This window comes from Alosa pseudoharengus, unplaced genomic scaffold, assembly GCF_046254945.1.
Source record: "Alosa pseudoharengus isolate Yale_2024_CS ecotype anadromous, Long Island Sound unplaced genomic scaffold, YU_APseudo_1.1 YU_APseudo_1.1_scf_21, whole genome shotgun sequence".
NCBI lineage: Eukaryota > Metazoa > Chordata > Actinopteri > Clupeiformes > Clupeidae > Alosa > Alosa pseudoharengus.
In genome coordinates this window covers 23683292-23698466 of record NW_027468674.1, presented here as the reverse complement: position 1 = coordinate 23698466, position 15175 = coordinate 23683292, and the positions used below count along the sequence as shown (strand labels likewise).

At 41.1% G+C, this 15175-nt stretch overlaps 1 protein-coding gene across 1 annotated transcript; it reads right to left on the bottom strand.

Moving 5' to 3' along the window:
* Window positions 1-1267: 1267 nt before the first annotated feature.
* gsg1l2b (gsg1-like 2b) lies at window positions 1268-10694 on the bottom strand. Its single transcript, XM_076298774.1, has 5 exons — window positions 10394-10694; window positions 9935-9982; window positions 8188-8340; window positions 5090-5201; window positions 1268-1601 (listed from the first exon to the last, which is right to left on the bottom strand). The coding sequence occupies exons 1-5, from the start codon at window positions 10692-10694 to the stop codon at window positions 1268-1270; spliced, it is 948 nt and encodes a 315-aa protein (XP_076154889.1).
* Window positions 10695-15175: the final 4481 nt, after the last annotated feature.

Below are 15175 nucleotides of genomic sequence, written 5' to 3'. Positions count from 1 at the left end.
CATGCAACTCTGCTCTCCATAACAACATCAATAGCCTCATAACATCTAGTATTCAAAAGAAATGAGTGATCTGTACAATGAGAAAAACAACATGTATTCCTATTGTGGTCTACTTTTTACCAAAATAAGTGACAAAAATAGTAACAAAGAACAAAAGGGCTTGAAATTACAAAAAGAAAAAATCACATACATGAAACATTGAAAGCTCATGAAGTGAATTCTAACCACCTTATTTGCAAGTATTTCAATATACGCCTTAATATGCCCTCTTAGGGTACACATTTGTGTGTTTAGCTCTAAAAGCAATTGCACTGACCAATCTGTCACAAACATCATAAATCACACAATTAGGTAACACAAGAAAAAACAAAACCGCACAGTATCAAGAAAGGATTAGCTTGTCTTTTGGCAGTTGAACCCGAGATAAAAAATGTTCTCTGATTTAAAATTAGACAAATTCAAAAGAGGACTTAGAGGAATTAGAATTAGTTACATTTGCATATTACAAAACATGCTCAGAGACTAAAGCTATCAATGATATTCATCATGCAGTTTGAAACGACTCTGAAAAGTAGATCAATATAACAAGCAAAGGCACTCAGCATGGTGACTGTAACTAAATACATTTTACACACAGCAGGACTCTTGCAGACTGAAGCTGAGGGCGCTGTAGGATTACTTATGATGGAAAACCATGCCTTTATTATTTGAATTTGAATAGGACAGGAATAACAATGGCTTTCATGTCGGAATGTCTGGTTTAGAGGGAAGCGTGAATCAGCAGTTAGCTAATGACTGAGCAGCAAGCTGACCCTCTACACTTAATACAGGATCATATCTATTGATATGGAAAGTAAATTGTGAAGATATTATTCACCATATTCTGTATTTTCACAGTATCAATGCATTTGAATTGATGCGATAAGGAAAACAAATAAATACATAAATGTCCAATAAGGTCAACTACTCCCATCTTTACACTGTGCATGTATGTGCATGATCAAAACAAACAAACAAACAGACAGAGATGACAGAAACTCACTGACAACACAGTCTTTTTTGGTCACAACATAGCCCATTTTCAAGAGAAAAGAGAGAGAGATCGAGATCAGATTTGTTTACTGTGAGAGAACAGGACACTCAGGCCTCTGCTGGCAGGCTGCAGTAGTTGGATGAGGAGAGTGGAGGTTGGTGCGGCGGACGAGGGAGGGAGGAATGGCAGCACTAGACACCCAGTGCAGGCCTCTTCTGTTTGAGGGGCGAAACCTCAGCAATACTCCTCCACCTGCTGCTGCTGGTGATGGTGGTGGTGGTGGTGGTGGTCGGGCAGATCGTTGAGGTCCAGGAAGACGGAGTTGTTGGAGAGCTTGCGTCCCGAGCTGGACAGGTCCAGGAGCTCCTCGGCGGTGGAGCTGGGGACGGAGCTGATGTACATGTCCCACACCTGGTCTGGAGACTCCAGGTCCAGCAGCTTCTGCTTGATCTTCAGGTTCTTCTCGATGTTCTTGCGTTTGTGCTTGAATTCCAGAATAGTCTTTGTATAGCGGTTGATGGTAGTCACGGAAGAGGCCATGCAGGCAGTGAAGGAGCTCCATGCTAGTCTGTCGAACAGAAACAAGAGAGTGCGTGATTAGTAAGGATATCTGCCTGGAAGTCAGCCCAAATTTGCCTCACCCACAAAATTTGAGGTCCGGAAATTCAGTCTCGCCTCACTCTATTAAAGCTGCAGTTGGCAAGATTTTTTAGATGATATTTACTGAAACCGACACTATGCTCCGACAGAACAACATAAATCAGCCTGTTTTAGAAAAAAACCTGCACTTCTACCTCCACCTAGTTATTTGTTTTGCAAAAATCCACAGCTCCCAGTTCTTCTGGTCCAATCAGAGCAGGGCTGTGTGAGATCTGACTGTCAATCACAGTCTGGTGCAGTCTGGTCCAGTCCCCTCAATCTGTCAGACTTGCCAACTGCAGCTTTAAGAAACCTCTAAGCCCGCACCAGAGCGGTTCAATACAGTGTACAATGATGGACAGATGAGCAAGGGTGCCTGGTCATTCATGTCACCTGAGTGCGCTTGAGTTGATATTGTTGGAAAAAGCCTGTCCCAAGAGAAGCTACATGTTTAGATTTCACTATCACGTCTGTTGTAGTCTACAAGTTAATCTGGAATCACAGTAAATACAAAAACCAATAACACCTTGCTCCATATCATAACACGCATTGCTTCAGAACTTGGAAAGATGGCTTTTAGCTACTCTGCCCCCTGGTATTGGAACCTCCTTCAATAATAAACCAAACTCTCCATTTACTTAAGACACTTAAGTCAGATGCACTGCATCGTTTCCAATAACCCTCTCCTCTTTTTTTCTCCCTTTGTTTTTGTCTACATGTATATAATTATGTATTTGTCTGTTGTTAAATGTAGCTCTTTTTGTTATTTAACCTATTGTTTGTTGTGTCTGGACCTGTCATTATTGTATTCTGTTGTCCTGTCTGGTCATTGTTGTATACCTTTCTGTTCTTGTTCTTAGTGTACTTTTTTAGTTTTGTGAACCAATGGCTCCCTTGAAAAAGAGATGCAATTTCTCATTGGGACTCTGGAACCGGTAAAAAAAGGATAAATACAATAAAATAAACAAGATATTGAGTGTGCAATAACTTTAAAAAACAAACAGAAAACAGCAATTGGGGCATTTGTCGAGAAGACAGATGTTTTTCTTCCCTATATTTACATATTTCGTTGCTCTGATTGGATAGGCTTATCCAATTGTGTGCAGAGTCCCATAATCACGTCCCAATGGAGCGGTAGCCTACCAGACTCAAATTCTGAATAGAATTGAGTCTGGCTACGTCAGGCTAAAGGATAACATTCTTACATGTATGTATTAGATATGCAAATAAAAACAGAATGTGATAATATACAAGTCTCTTAACCCATATTTAGCAGGAAAAAGGACATAGACAACATATAAAAAATATGTTAATTTTGAATTTGATGCAAGCAACATGTTTCAAAAAAAGTTGGGACGGCAGCATGTTTACCACTGTGCTGTTTCACCTCTTCATTTAACAAAATTCTGTAAATGTTTAAGGAACTGAGGAGACCAGTTGTTAAAGTTTTGAGAATGAAATATTGTCCCATTATAGAATTTCAAGAACAGTATGGGGTATTCTTAGTCATGTTTTTCATTCCATTATGCACCTAATTTGACAAATCTAGACTGCAGACAGGCCATTTTAGCACCTGGACTCTTAATCTATGGAGAAATACTCTTTATATGTGCATAATTCATTTTGACATTGTTTTTCTGAAATATTCACGGTCTTCCCTGGAAATGACATTGCCTGGATGGCAGTATATGTTGCTCAAAACCTGTATACATCATTCAGAATTGATTGTGCTTTGCCAAATGTGCAAGCCCATCCCCATGCTTTAGGCAGTGGTTCTTAACTGGTCTGGCTTTGGGACCCACTATTTCCCATGTTCATGAAGTCGCGACCCATATATTTTTTTAGCATTTAAGCCAACAGATAATGGTGAGCTACATTGTAAGACACGCAAAATGCCTGTAGCAGTGGCATAGCCACGAGGCACACCTTAATGATAATTTCTGGCTACGCCCATGGCCGTGGTGATGTTTGGCATTACATTTGTGAAGCCTTCAACTCCTGATCTCACCTTAAAACACTCAGCAGGTTTGTTTTTGACAAGGACGCTTTGTCCCTATGTGGCATTTTAGTTTTGATGGTTTCATGTTCTCATATGCCAGCAATTCACTGCATGCCACACTCTGGGGTTTCTGTCTCATTTTGTCTGATCTGAAAGGTCTGATATTAGATCTGATAAGGTAACATTTTAAATATTATTTTTTTTGAACCACAAGCTCCGCGACCCACCCAGAACAGTTCCGCGACCCACTTTTGGGTCCCGACCCACCAGTTACAGTAAGAAACACTGCTTTAGGCACTAATGCTCCTCCACACCGTCATAGATGTTGGGTTTTGAACTGAGCACTAAAACAAGTTGGATAGGTTGGATACTTGGATAGGCCCTCTCCTCTTTAGCGCAGATGAGTCCATGATTTCCAAAAGGAATGGCAAACTTTGATTGGTCTAACCACAGGACCTTTTTCCATGTTACCTCAGTCCATTTTAAACAAGCTTAGGCCCAGATAAGACGGTGGTATTTTCTGTATCATGTCTCAATAAAATTTTGGCTGTTACAATTTCGGCTGCAGTTTTTTAATTGAGTATCAAACTGTGCACATAGACAATGGTTATCAGAGGTTTTTCTAAGCCCATACAATGAAAGGTCTGGAAACAGGTTTGGTGTTGATGCAGTGCCATCTGAGGTCCAAAAGACCACGGCCATCCAATTTATTTTTCAGCTCTTTCCCTTGTTTGCAAAGATTTCTCTGGATTCTCTGAATGTTTTAATAATATTATATCCTGTAGATGGTGAACTCCCCAAATACCTCACAATTTCATATTGAGAAGCATTAAAATTACATTGTTTCATCATTTGTGCACACAGGTTTACACAGAGTGATGAATAACCCAACAGTACATCTTTATTTCTAAGAGACCCTGCCTCTCTGGGATGCTCTTTTTCATACCCAATCATGTTGCCAGTTACCCTAATTAGTTGTGAAATATTCCTCCTTTTGTTTTCTTTATCATTACACAACTTTTCCAGCATTTTGTTACCCCTGTCCCAACTTTTTTTGAAACATGTTGCTGGTATCACATTCAAAATTAACATACAATTTCCATGAAATAGTCAAATTTGTCATTTTCAACATTTGATATGTTGTCGATGTCCTTTTTGCAACTAAATATGAGTTTAAGAGACATTCTGTTTTTAGTCACATTTTACACAATGTTTTGGGGTTGGAATATAACAGTAGCCAGACTGGCAGCAAAATCGTTGAAAATAATAGCTTTGGCTTTAAAGTTTACAGACATAATATAATACTTAGAGTCCCATAATTTATTGATTTCTGATAGGACATGATCGGCGATATCCTTTACAAACCCCACTCTCACTCTTCATATAAATGAGACATTGAAAAACGATGGCAATCTTACATGTATGACCAGCTGTAGTCCCAGGTCTGTGGTTTCCAGTCTTCTGGGCCCAAACTGACGGTTAACTGGAATGCTGTTGTGTACATCATGTGGGCTACCATCCCAAGGAGGCCTAGAGAAAGGTCACCCAAGAGTGAAAGATATAGAGGGAAAATACACTTATAAATCCTCCTTACAAGGTCATTGTGAACAGATACATTACATATATGTTAATAAAATAAATTAAGTTTGAAAAGAGTTTCCCTGTTTATGTTAGGCTGTGTACAATATAAAATATCTAAAATCTGTGTTTCTCAGTTGTCACCACAAGGGGGCAAACTACACCAGGAAGCGACACAGAGGCTGAGACTTGCCTATAAATACTGAAATACTAAACAAAGGAGACACAGCCACAATATCACAAGTTTAGCTTGCAGTATGTAATACTTCACTGACTCTTCACAGCGGTAAACCAGTGTAAAATAAGCCAAGGTGAACCCCATTAGCTCATGCTTGCACAGATCCCAGGAGTGGAAGTAATTAATATCAGTCAGGACCGCAGGGTATACACACACTGTGGGAGTATATGTGTCAGGGTCACTGTGCTGTGTCAGTGTGATTTTATGTGTGTAAGTGTGTATGTGTGTGTGTGTGTGTGTGTGTGTGTGTGTGTATGTGTGTGTGTGTGTGTGTGTTTCAGAGAGAGAGAAAGAGAGAGAAAGAGAGAGGATAAGAGAATAAGAGAGCACTCGAGAGAGAGGGAGAGGATAAGAGAGTGAATGAGTGAGTGTCTCTGCCTTCCGTCCAGATGGCAAACTTATTCTCATCACACCACACTGCATCAACCAGCGAGACCTTGAGGGAGGAGAAGCAATGTCACACCACAGTGGATCGAAAAAGGAAAAAAAAAAAAAAAAAAAGCAGGAAGTAGAAAAAAAAAAGTTGAAGGAAAGAAAGGAGTTGAGGAAATTCAGGACAGATTAAAGATCTGTTATTTACAACCCGTCCCAGTCAATGTGTCAAACACTTCTCGCCGTGTCTGAGTCACAGTGTCTGACGACGGCAAAGTGCTGTCTCACTTCATTAAACACCAGCACAGCCTGAGCTGCTGTGGAATATTGGCGGGGCTGAAAAATATGACCCATATTTTGTAAATGGATGCCTTCAAATGCTGGAGGGGAAGGAGCCTAGAGGGAGGACTATCTGCAAGCAGAGGCTGTGCTGGAGACGGGGGAGAAAAAAAGTTACCTTTAGTTTTTTTTTTTGTAGACTGATCTGCATCCGGGCTGAGAGGGAATCTCATTTCAGCAGGATTCATCACAAAATAAATCATGAATGATAGTGAGAATGAGTCAGAGGGAGAGAGAGAGAGAGAGAGAGAGAGAGGGAGATAGAGAGAGAGAGAGAGGGAGGGTGAGAGAGAGACTGAGAGCGATCTCCATGACAATCCGATTACTTCATAAACCGCCAAAATCCCTGTATTGCACGAGCACCGTCCAGACAGAGCAAATAAACTATGGATTCCGCCTTAGTCTGCCCCGTTGTTGACAATGTATAACAATCAATTGTTTTCTAAATATAGTCACATCAAGTGACACAATCACATCAAGTGACATCAATTAACTAAATTCCGCTAAACCATACTCAAGAACAACCAGATCCATCTGCCTGGCCATCTACGTACAACATCAAATCCAATTCCAATCAATGTGTTGTGATGTGAAATGACAGAAGCCATTGCTCAGGCAGCAGGAACATTGGTCTAATAAAGCTGAGAGGCCACTGCCCTAACGTGCTGCCCAGTGGATGGAAAGTTCACAGAAGATGGATTGGTTGGCTTTTCTAAGCTATTATAATATGGTATTAGAAAATGAATACTGTATAAAAAGCACTGTATATATTCCAATCACAGCAATTGAACAGTGGAGATATTGACAAATAAAATGGCTTTAAATTTGGAATTGTCAAACTATACATTATTTAGCATACTGTATTTACATACAATAGTGCACTAGTACAATAGTGAGTTTTCAAACTTGAGGATCTTTTAGTGTTAGTTGGTATTACAGTCATTTTTGCACTGGTTATAATATTGTACTGTCAACTGTGTTAAGGGGCTCTAAGCGATGTTGTGTGGTTTCTAAGCTAAAACATTTTTTGTCACATTATACAGCAAACATCTCCTCACAATCCGCTAGCTGCCTGTCCCTATACACTGTAAAAAACGCAGTCTCTGTGGACAGACCAGGCTCCAAAAATGGCAACAAAAACAGCCTGGTCCAGTCTGGACCATGAAACATAACAAACTGTTCCAGCCAATCACCGATGAGATGCGTATTCAGGAGAGTTTCAGTTGTACGGGAGGGAGGGGCGAGATAGCTCTCTGTTTTGTTTGAACGTCAACAGAAGTGACGTTACCCAACATCGCTTCGAGCACCTTTAACATCCAGTGATATCAGCAATGCTACAACATTACAGAATAACTGTGTGCACTGTATGAATTCAAACATAACAAATATTACTGTATGAACTTATGAAGAGCAAAGGCAATGTGCGAGAGCTATGGTGTTTGTTCCAGCCAAGTCTCCCTGTTGTTCTTCTGCTTGACCTGCAGGCAGTTACTTATGACGATGACCTATATAATGTAAAAGGAGCAGAGATCATTGCTTTTTGTTTCTTAAGGGATATCATCCTCAGAGTATTAAATCGTGTGATGTTATATTGATGCCACCATGGCTCAAAAAAATGGAATAAATGGAATGGCAAAGTCAAGCCTGCAGCTACTGAGATAGCTGCAGATAGTTTTCCCCTGACGCCCCAAACACCACTATCTCTACAAACAGAACCTGATCTACTTGTGTGTCTGATGCTGGCTCTGTGCCTTTGTTCTGGTACATCACAATGAAATATAAATCCACAAAAAAATATAAACTAGAGAACTCAAGAGGGGTCATTGTTGGTAAAAATACTGTTTCATGTCAGACAAAGTAAATGTTTCACATTGTCCATGCTCTTATGTACATCATATTCTTTACTCACACTACAGTGTCAAAGTTACTAGCACAAACATTTCAAAGTTTATCAATGGCACCAAAAAAGCACGGGAACGATGATGTTACCTGATAGGACGGTGAATATGGCAGCGAAGGCGTTCAGCTTGAGGCCATCAATGACGCTGCCAAAATGGCACACCTCTATGGACATGAGAATGCCTCCTGTGGATAGCAGCAGGATGTATAGGCACTCGGCCACGATGCACAGCCACAGGACACCTGCAGAGAGACGGAGATGGAGAGATCAAAGGGTGAGAGAATGGATATCGATCCGCCATGTTTTTCTCTTTCTTTTTGGTGTTAGAAGTCTTGGAGGTTTATCAAGAGATGCTCAAAAGTTATGGCCATTCTGATCAAGGGTCTGATAACCTTATTCAAGTCCATTAGCACACTGCTCACATCTCTGCCACCTTAATGGTCCTCCTGGGTGTGGTGAGTGTGACAGAGGACAAACCAACCGATGGATCAAATCGGGACAAGGCCAAACAAGGGCCATCGTCAGCTCTCCTGACCATTCAGTTCAATGCATCACAGGTTAGTGGCCACACTTAGAGATTCTGGACAGGTCCTCTCCAAGTCCCACATTCCAATCTCCCATATATGATAGAAAGCATAATGCCACTCTTAGTGTTGTGCTATGTACGCTCAAGGCAGATCAATCACCTATAGTGCCCCATCTACTCAATGCACAACCCGAGTAATGCATCTGGCAATCGTAAATGTACTGGTCAGGTGAGCAGCCTAAAATAGATGGCAGCACACAATGCTTCAATTGATTTCATGACCAAAACGGTTGTTCAGTGTAATTCAGACAGGGTTTTTCAGTCCCAAATTACTGAAAGAGTAAATGTTATGATAATAAAAGAGTGTATGGAACAGAGAATGACAGGGGGGTGATGAGGGAAGAGCTCGACCAGGAGAGGCGAGACGCAGCGAGGAATTTGAGTGGATTTAAAGTGGATTAAAAGGAGGGATTCAAACGGCCAGGCCATTAGGAACACTGTCTGTCAGCCCATTTGAACAGGTGTTGAGTTCGGAGCTACAAGGGCATCTTTCTGCTCACTGCAAGTGAATTCTAATTAACCTACTGCATTGAGGCCCAGTAGTAAAACTGTACCTCATCTTGAAGGCAGACTTCATGGGGCCATTTTAGCACCCCCAGAGGGTCAATGAGGTTCATCTCACTGTGTAATGCCATTTCAGCTGAATGCAGCCGTGTCAGGTTAAAATGAGCCCCAGTCATCTCTGGCAACATGTTATGAATTGAGAATGAGTTTTCATTCAGTGACCATTCATTATTCTGAGGGTGGACTGTGACAAGAGACCGATAATGATCAGTTTCTAGCACCATTACATGGCAACGTAGAAGATGACAACAAAGGCAGTTTTGCCACAAAATTATATTCACACTGACAGCACTCAATGAAATCAATCGAATCAAATTGCATTGCAAACAAAATATTCATATTTGTATGCTGTGTTATTTGTGATGCTATGCTTCACAAGTTCATTTTCAGGATCATCATGTGTATTGGTAGGGGGAGCAATACAGTATCATCCTTCGCCAATCCTTTTGAGCTATCCTCAACAGAGGGATATCTGACCGCATGACCCATATTTAATACACCCTCTATGCATTCACTGTGTCTGCCTTTAATGTCCCTGGGTGTGATGGTATCCTTGTGAATAACCTACAAAAACAAAACAATAAAATTTTGTGAGGTGATAAATGCCTATGTGAGTAATGGAAGGAGAGATTTAAAGCATCAATATAACCTAAGCTTTTACAGTAACAACATAATAAAAAACCTACCTCTTTCATGGGGTGGCGCAATGTTCAGAAAACTTCTGCATTTTTCACCTGGAAATAATACAAAAACTCATTATCATCCAATAGCATCATACAGCACATGAGTATTTCCTTCACTGTAGCCTCTGGCATTAAATTGTGACAATGTGTTAACTTTCAAATCAAATTAGGCTATCATTAAAAATTAGGCTATTATTAAAAATCCTAATGACAAATACCTGATGTTGCATTACAGTTAGTTGTGAATGAGATTTTTTTTATCTGTCAGTAAAATAACCTTGATAAAAAAAAATAAGGTTAACATGTTTATCCAGTTACCCAAATAATACAGGTAAAGCATAAAAAACATGCCCTGAGTGGATGATTACATTGGTTAGTGCAATGTTGATCGTATTCTATATTTTGGGTGCGCAAGTATTGACGTGTAGGTTGGCAACAACAAACACGAAATTACGTTCTTACCGATCATGTTGACATTTTGCTCACAGGAAAACCAGATTCCGGAATGAAATTTCCTCATGACAAACTTATCCTCTCCAGTTTCCCAAATATACTGTACCAGGCGGGTATCGTTTAGGTTTGAGCTGTTAAACCTAATGCAGTACGACTGTTTCGAAGTAACTGGCCCCGTACAAAACGGCTTTACAACTTTCCGGGTTCCTTCGCACCAATAACTGGTAGTAAGTGCGGAAACAGCGAACAGAAGCGCAATGAAGTTCAAGGTGAGTGCAAGAGACGCTCGTCTCCGTCTGTCCATCCCCATATTGTTGAACAATAACTACAAAATATCAGATTCCAAATTGTGTGTTGTCAAACCTCGTTTAAACCTCCATAATCCAGCGTTTCGTCGTTAAAATCCTGTTTTGTTATGGTGCGTCTTGGTTTTTCATGCTCAGCGCGGAGATATGCTGCTTCCCTGCCTCCACAGATACACTACTCTAATTTTTTGTCCCTCGCCCCACTCGCCTGCACTCACTCCCGGTGATAGCTCCGTCATTCACCGAAGCGCACATACAACCCCGTAGTATTCACCTCTCCACCCCCCGCGCAAAATGTGCATCACCCAGAGCTGTCTATGGATAAAGGACGTTTAAAACAGGATGAATGTGTTGAAAGAGAGAAAAAGGATTGCAATCATGCAAGTGCTCATGTATCGAATGAATGCAATTCATTACAGGGTAATTATAAAGATATGGCATAATATTATGAACTGTGAATTTAAATCATGTAAGGGGCCTACTGTCAAGTGCACCCTCTTATTGAAAGTCAATCTCATTGCCTAAGGGTGCAAATCCTGGCCCTCTGACATTATTCTAAATGGGCCTTCCGAAGACTGATAATTTTAATTACATTCTTGGTACGAATGATTAAAAATATAATGGATACTGGAGAAACATTTGATTTTGTCCTGTGAGTGTAGGCTATGTCAGATATAAAACCCTTCTGTAATCTTCCCCTGTGCGAAAGTGCATACTGGACTATTCACAATGTAATGGCTGTTTTGTGTTTTCCACCCTTATGGAAACAATACAACATGTAGCCTACAGTAGCCTAAGACCCAGCAAGAGGTCCTCCCGTTACAGCGCTAGGAAGAAATCAGCAAATCGGCCTTGTACCTCCCTCCCACCGTAATTTATGAATTTATATCATGTGTGCGGATGGTCAAATCAATAGGCCTACAATGACAAGGGACTGACGAACTCCTGTCTCACAGCGTTAGGGATTCCCTTGACGCTAAAGTTAGCACTAGGCTACCGCAGCAGAAGCCCCTTTTCTCTGGACCTTCAGACAATAACGCTCAAAGGTGAAAATGAAGCTCTAGAAGAATAGTGATGTGTTACTAATGGCAACGAGACCACTCATACGCTAGCTTGCATAAAATGGTTTCATTAAGAAAATTAATGTCTGTAGGCCTAATGATTGCAAGACAGTGTCTGCCTCACTTTGATATTCAGGGTCATGGTTTATAAAAGCTCCATGTGGGCCCCCCCCCCCGGATAACCAAGTAGGCTATCCACTGCTGTGTATATATGGCTAGTTTTTACATAGGCTACAATGGGAGAAGAAAATCAATGATTGCTAAGGCTAAAATATTGTCTGTATGTACCCTTCATTGATTAAATCCCTCCCCTTGCTGCTAATATATTGTGGTTTCTGTGGCAAGAGTTGCCCTCCAACCAATATCCCTGTAAGCTTCTAGAAATAAGCAGCCTTTCAGAGGCATTTCTCCTTGAATTCAATATATCTGGTGGCCAGGGGTTGGTTGGGAAGGTCGGCAGAGTTTGACTGGCATGCTCAATATCATGGCAAATAATAGCTGAGTTTGGAGAATTACTCATACCCATCACCTTGAGCCCAGTCCAAGGACGTGGTTTGGGGCATGGCAGATGCTTACAGTTAGGTTTGTCGTTTGGCTTGACAGGAAGTATATTGCGCTGTATGACTAGTAATAATGAACATACAATCCATCTTCTGGACAATTCTGCCAGATTATGTTCCCTGTACACTACCCCCACAACCACCACCAGCAGCCCCCATAATGCAACAGAAAAACCCATGTTGTTGGTACATGATTGTTGGTATATGAGAAACAGGGTGTTGGATATGAACAGCAGAGTGAATACGAATACATCAATAATGAATAACAGTCATTAATCATCATCATATCTATTTTAGAGAGCAGCTGTTCTTTCCCCAACAAATTTGTACTCTACATCCAAATATCATTTGCACTTCATGAAATCAGAAGAGGTCATTTGTCTGGCCTAAGTCGTGACCATGTTATCAGATGAAGATCTGAGAGTGGGAGTGCTTGTGAAAGCAGAGAGGATATGCAAATGTTGTTGCTTGGTGACAAGGTTCTCCAGGCTCTCTGCCCTGTTTCCTGTGTGTTTCTGCTGTGTGTGTGTACATGCATTTGTGTGTGTGTGCGTGCAAGTGCGCGTGTGTGTGTGTCTGATAAAAGCTGAGTGGCTTTGAGAAATATGCTTTGAGGATGGCAGATGTTTGAGATGACAGATCCTTTTTCTCTGGATGCATTTGCATAATTACTCTTAGTCCACACAACAGCATCCGGCGTTACTAAAAGGTCCTCTTGCCCTGCCAGACAGTATCAGACCAACCATCAAGCTCTACACGTGTTTCAGACTGAGATTAATTGTATCAATGTTCTTTGAGTTCTCAGTTCATCTGTGGCTGCTATAGAAAAGTCATCCACAATACAATGGGCAAAGTTGAGAGTTATAAATGTAACCAAGGCAACATGATTGAATCTTAAACAACACTATAAGTGCTCTGCACACTTGTACATATTTTAAATCCCCTACAGGTATTTGGCTAAAATTTGGGAGCTTGAGAACCTATGCAACTCTAGCAATTGTTGCTTTTGACCTGCATTCTGTATTGGCTCTCAGCTGTTTAATGTTTGGCTCGTCTTACATGGTCTGACCCTTCAAGGAAAGGAATGTATTTGATCTTTCTGACAGGAATTATCCTCCTTTAGTTGTGGCTAAAGATAAAGAGTACAAAAAAGAAGAACGCGCACATCCAGATTCAAACAGGTGCTGGACCAGAATACTTCAGAAATAAAAAATGACGTTAGTCCGCACACTGAGAACTCCGTTTTAAAAGATTTTAATCACCACATGTGACGTTTCGGGCTGAATACCCTTCTTCATTCAGCCCGAAACGTCACATGTGGTGATTAAAATCTTTTAAAACGGAGTTCTCAGTGTGCAGACTAACGTCATTTTTTATTTCTAAAGATAAAGAGTGCCTTCTAACAGTTGAAACTGTCTGCTAACTATAGGCAAGGCAGTGGAAGGAAACAGGTAGAGTCTCAGAGGATGGCCAGGGTAGTAAACAATATTTATAAGTGGGACAGAGTTACTTTGCTGATTGGTGGACTGAGGCTATGTTTATATATCAGTAGATGGTTCATGGCTTCACTAATGAGGTTTATGAGAGTCCATATCCCTTCCCGTCATCCTATTACACACACGTCCTCACACATCTGTACACACACACACACACACACACACACACTGATATCAGTAAACAGACACAGCATGTGTCCACATGCATACACTACATAATCTAGTACTCATACACTTATTTTTTTCTCCTCTCTCTCTCTCACACACACACACACACAAACAAACAAACAACTTGACAAATAAGTGGGCGGGCCTTTGCGTGGGAAAGGCTGCGCTCTGTCTCCTCTCCTCTCTTGGGGCTTGTTTTAGTGCCCCCCCCCCCCCTCCTCCCTGCCACCTCCTCACAGTGTAGCAGAAGCACACAGCACCGCCGCTGTGTGAGATAAGTACTGACTCCACTAATGATACACACTAACACCAGCAGTCACACAATAGAGACCTGTAATTTACCTCAAGGGCAATTTGTGCTTGTTCTCTTTTTACCTCTTATGACAGGCTTGAGATGCTATTACAGCACACACCGAGGTATACCGTAAGATCAGACTCCAAAACCGAGCAACCTCCAGGAGGAGGGAAAGTTCCGGAAAGCTGGAATTTGTTTTGTCTGAGTGCAAAGCCTCACACAGGTTGATGTCACTCTCTGTGTAATTAGCCAACCTTTGTGTCTGGCTTTTCTTGGGTCTGATGAACTGAGCCCCGTGATGGAGAAAGTACATAATTTACTCGTTAGCTTTGTGCCTAATCGTAGGGTTTTTCTCAGGCATGGAAAGCTGGACTCATTACTCCATTCTGCGGGTCCTGTTATTGCAGAAGCTCATTACTGTGAACATTTCCATCCATCACACCCAAGGCAGGTTACTTACTGCGATTGCACCCCCCCCCCCCCCCCACACACACACACAGAAAAAAAGATGCGAATAATGAGAAAAGCATTTGCATGTAGGTAATGATTTCAATGGCTGTGTTTGTTTAAATAATACATGCTTCCACCATTGCCGGTTGTTTTGACTTCAGGAATCCAGCACATCTTTGATATTCACAACATAATATTCACAACATAATGATATTCTGAACTTAATTCAAAACACAACTTTTATTAACAGGTTTTATGAGTGTTATATTTAACGTAGAATAGTAATAGAGTAAATAATTTAGAGTTTTCCCCCATTGCCTCTGTGAGGTTTTCCAATCACAGGTTTAGGGCCCTATCATGACATTCTAAAGTGCATCGTCACTCGTCAAAAGTCTATTCAAAAGTGGAGCGCATGGCGTAACAAGGTGTTCCTAGGTCTTTTAATCAGTCATATGG

What these genes read in the sequence shown, in the direction of transcription:
- gsg1l2b (XM_076298774.1), bottom strand. Translation starts at nt 10,694, where the DNA reads ATGGGGATGGACAGACGGAGACGAGCGTCTCTTGCACTCACCTTGAAC. An exon ending in CATATTCACCGTCCTATCAG is followed by an intron (nt 5,202 to 8,187) that starts GTAACATCATCG and finishes ACCTTTCTCTAG; the next exon opens with GCCTCCTTGGGATGGTAGCC. An exon ending in GACTACAGCTGGTCATACAT is followed by an intron (nt 1,602 to 5,089) that starts GTAAGATTGCCA and finishes TCTGTTCGACAG; the next exon opens with ACTAGCATGGAGCTCCTTCA.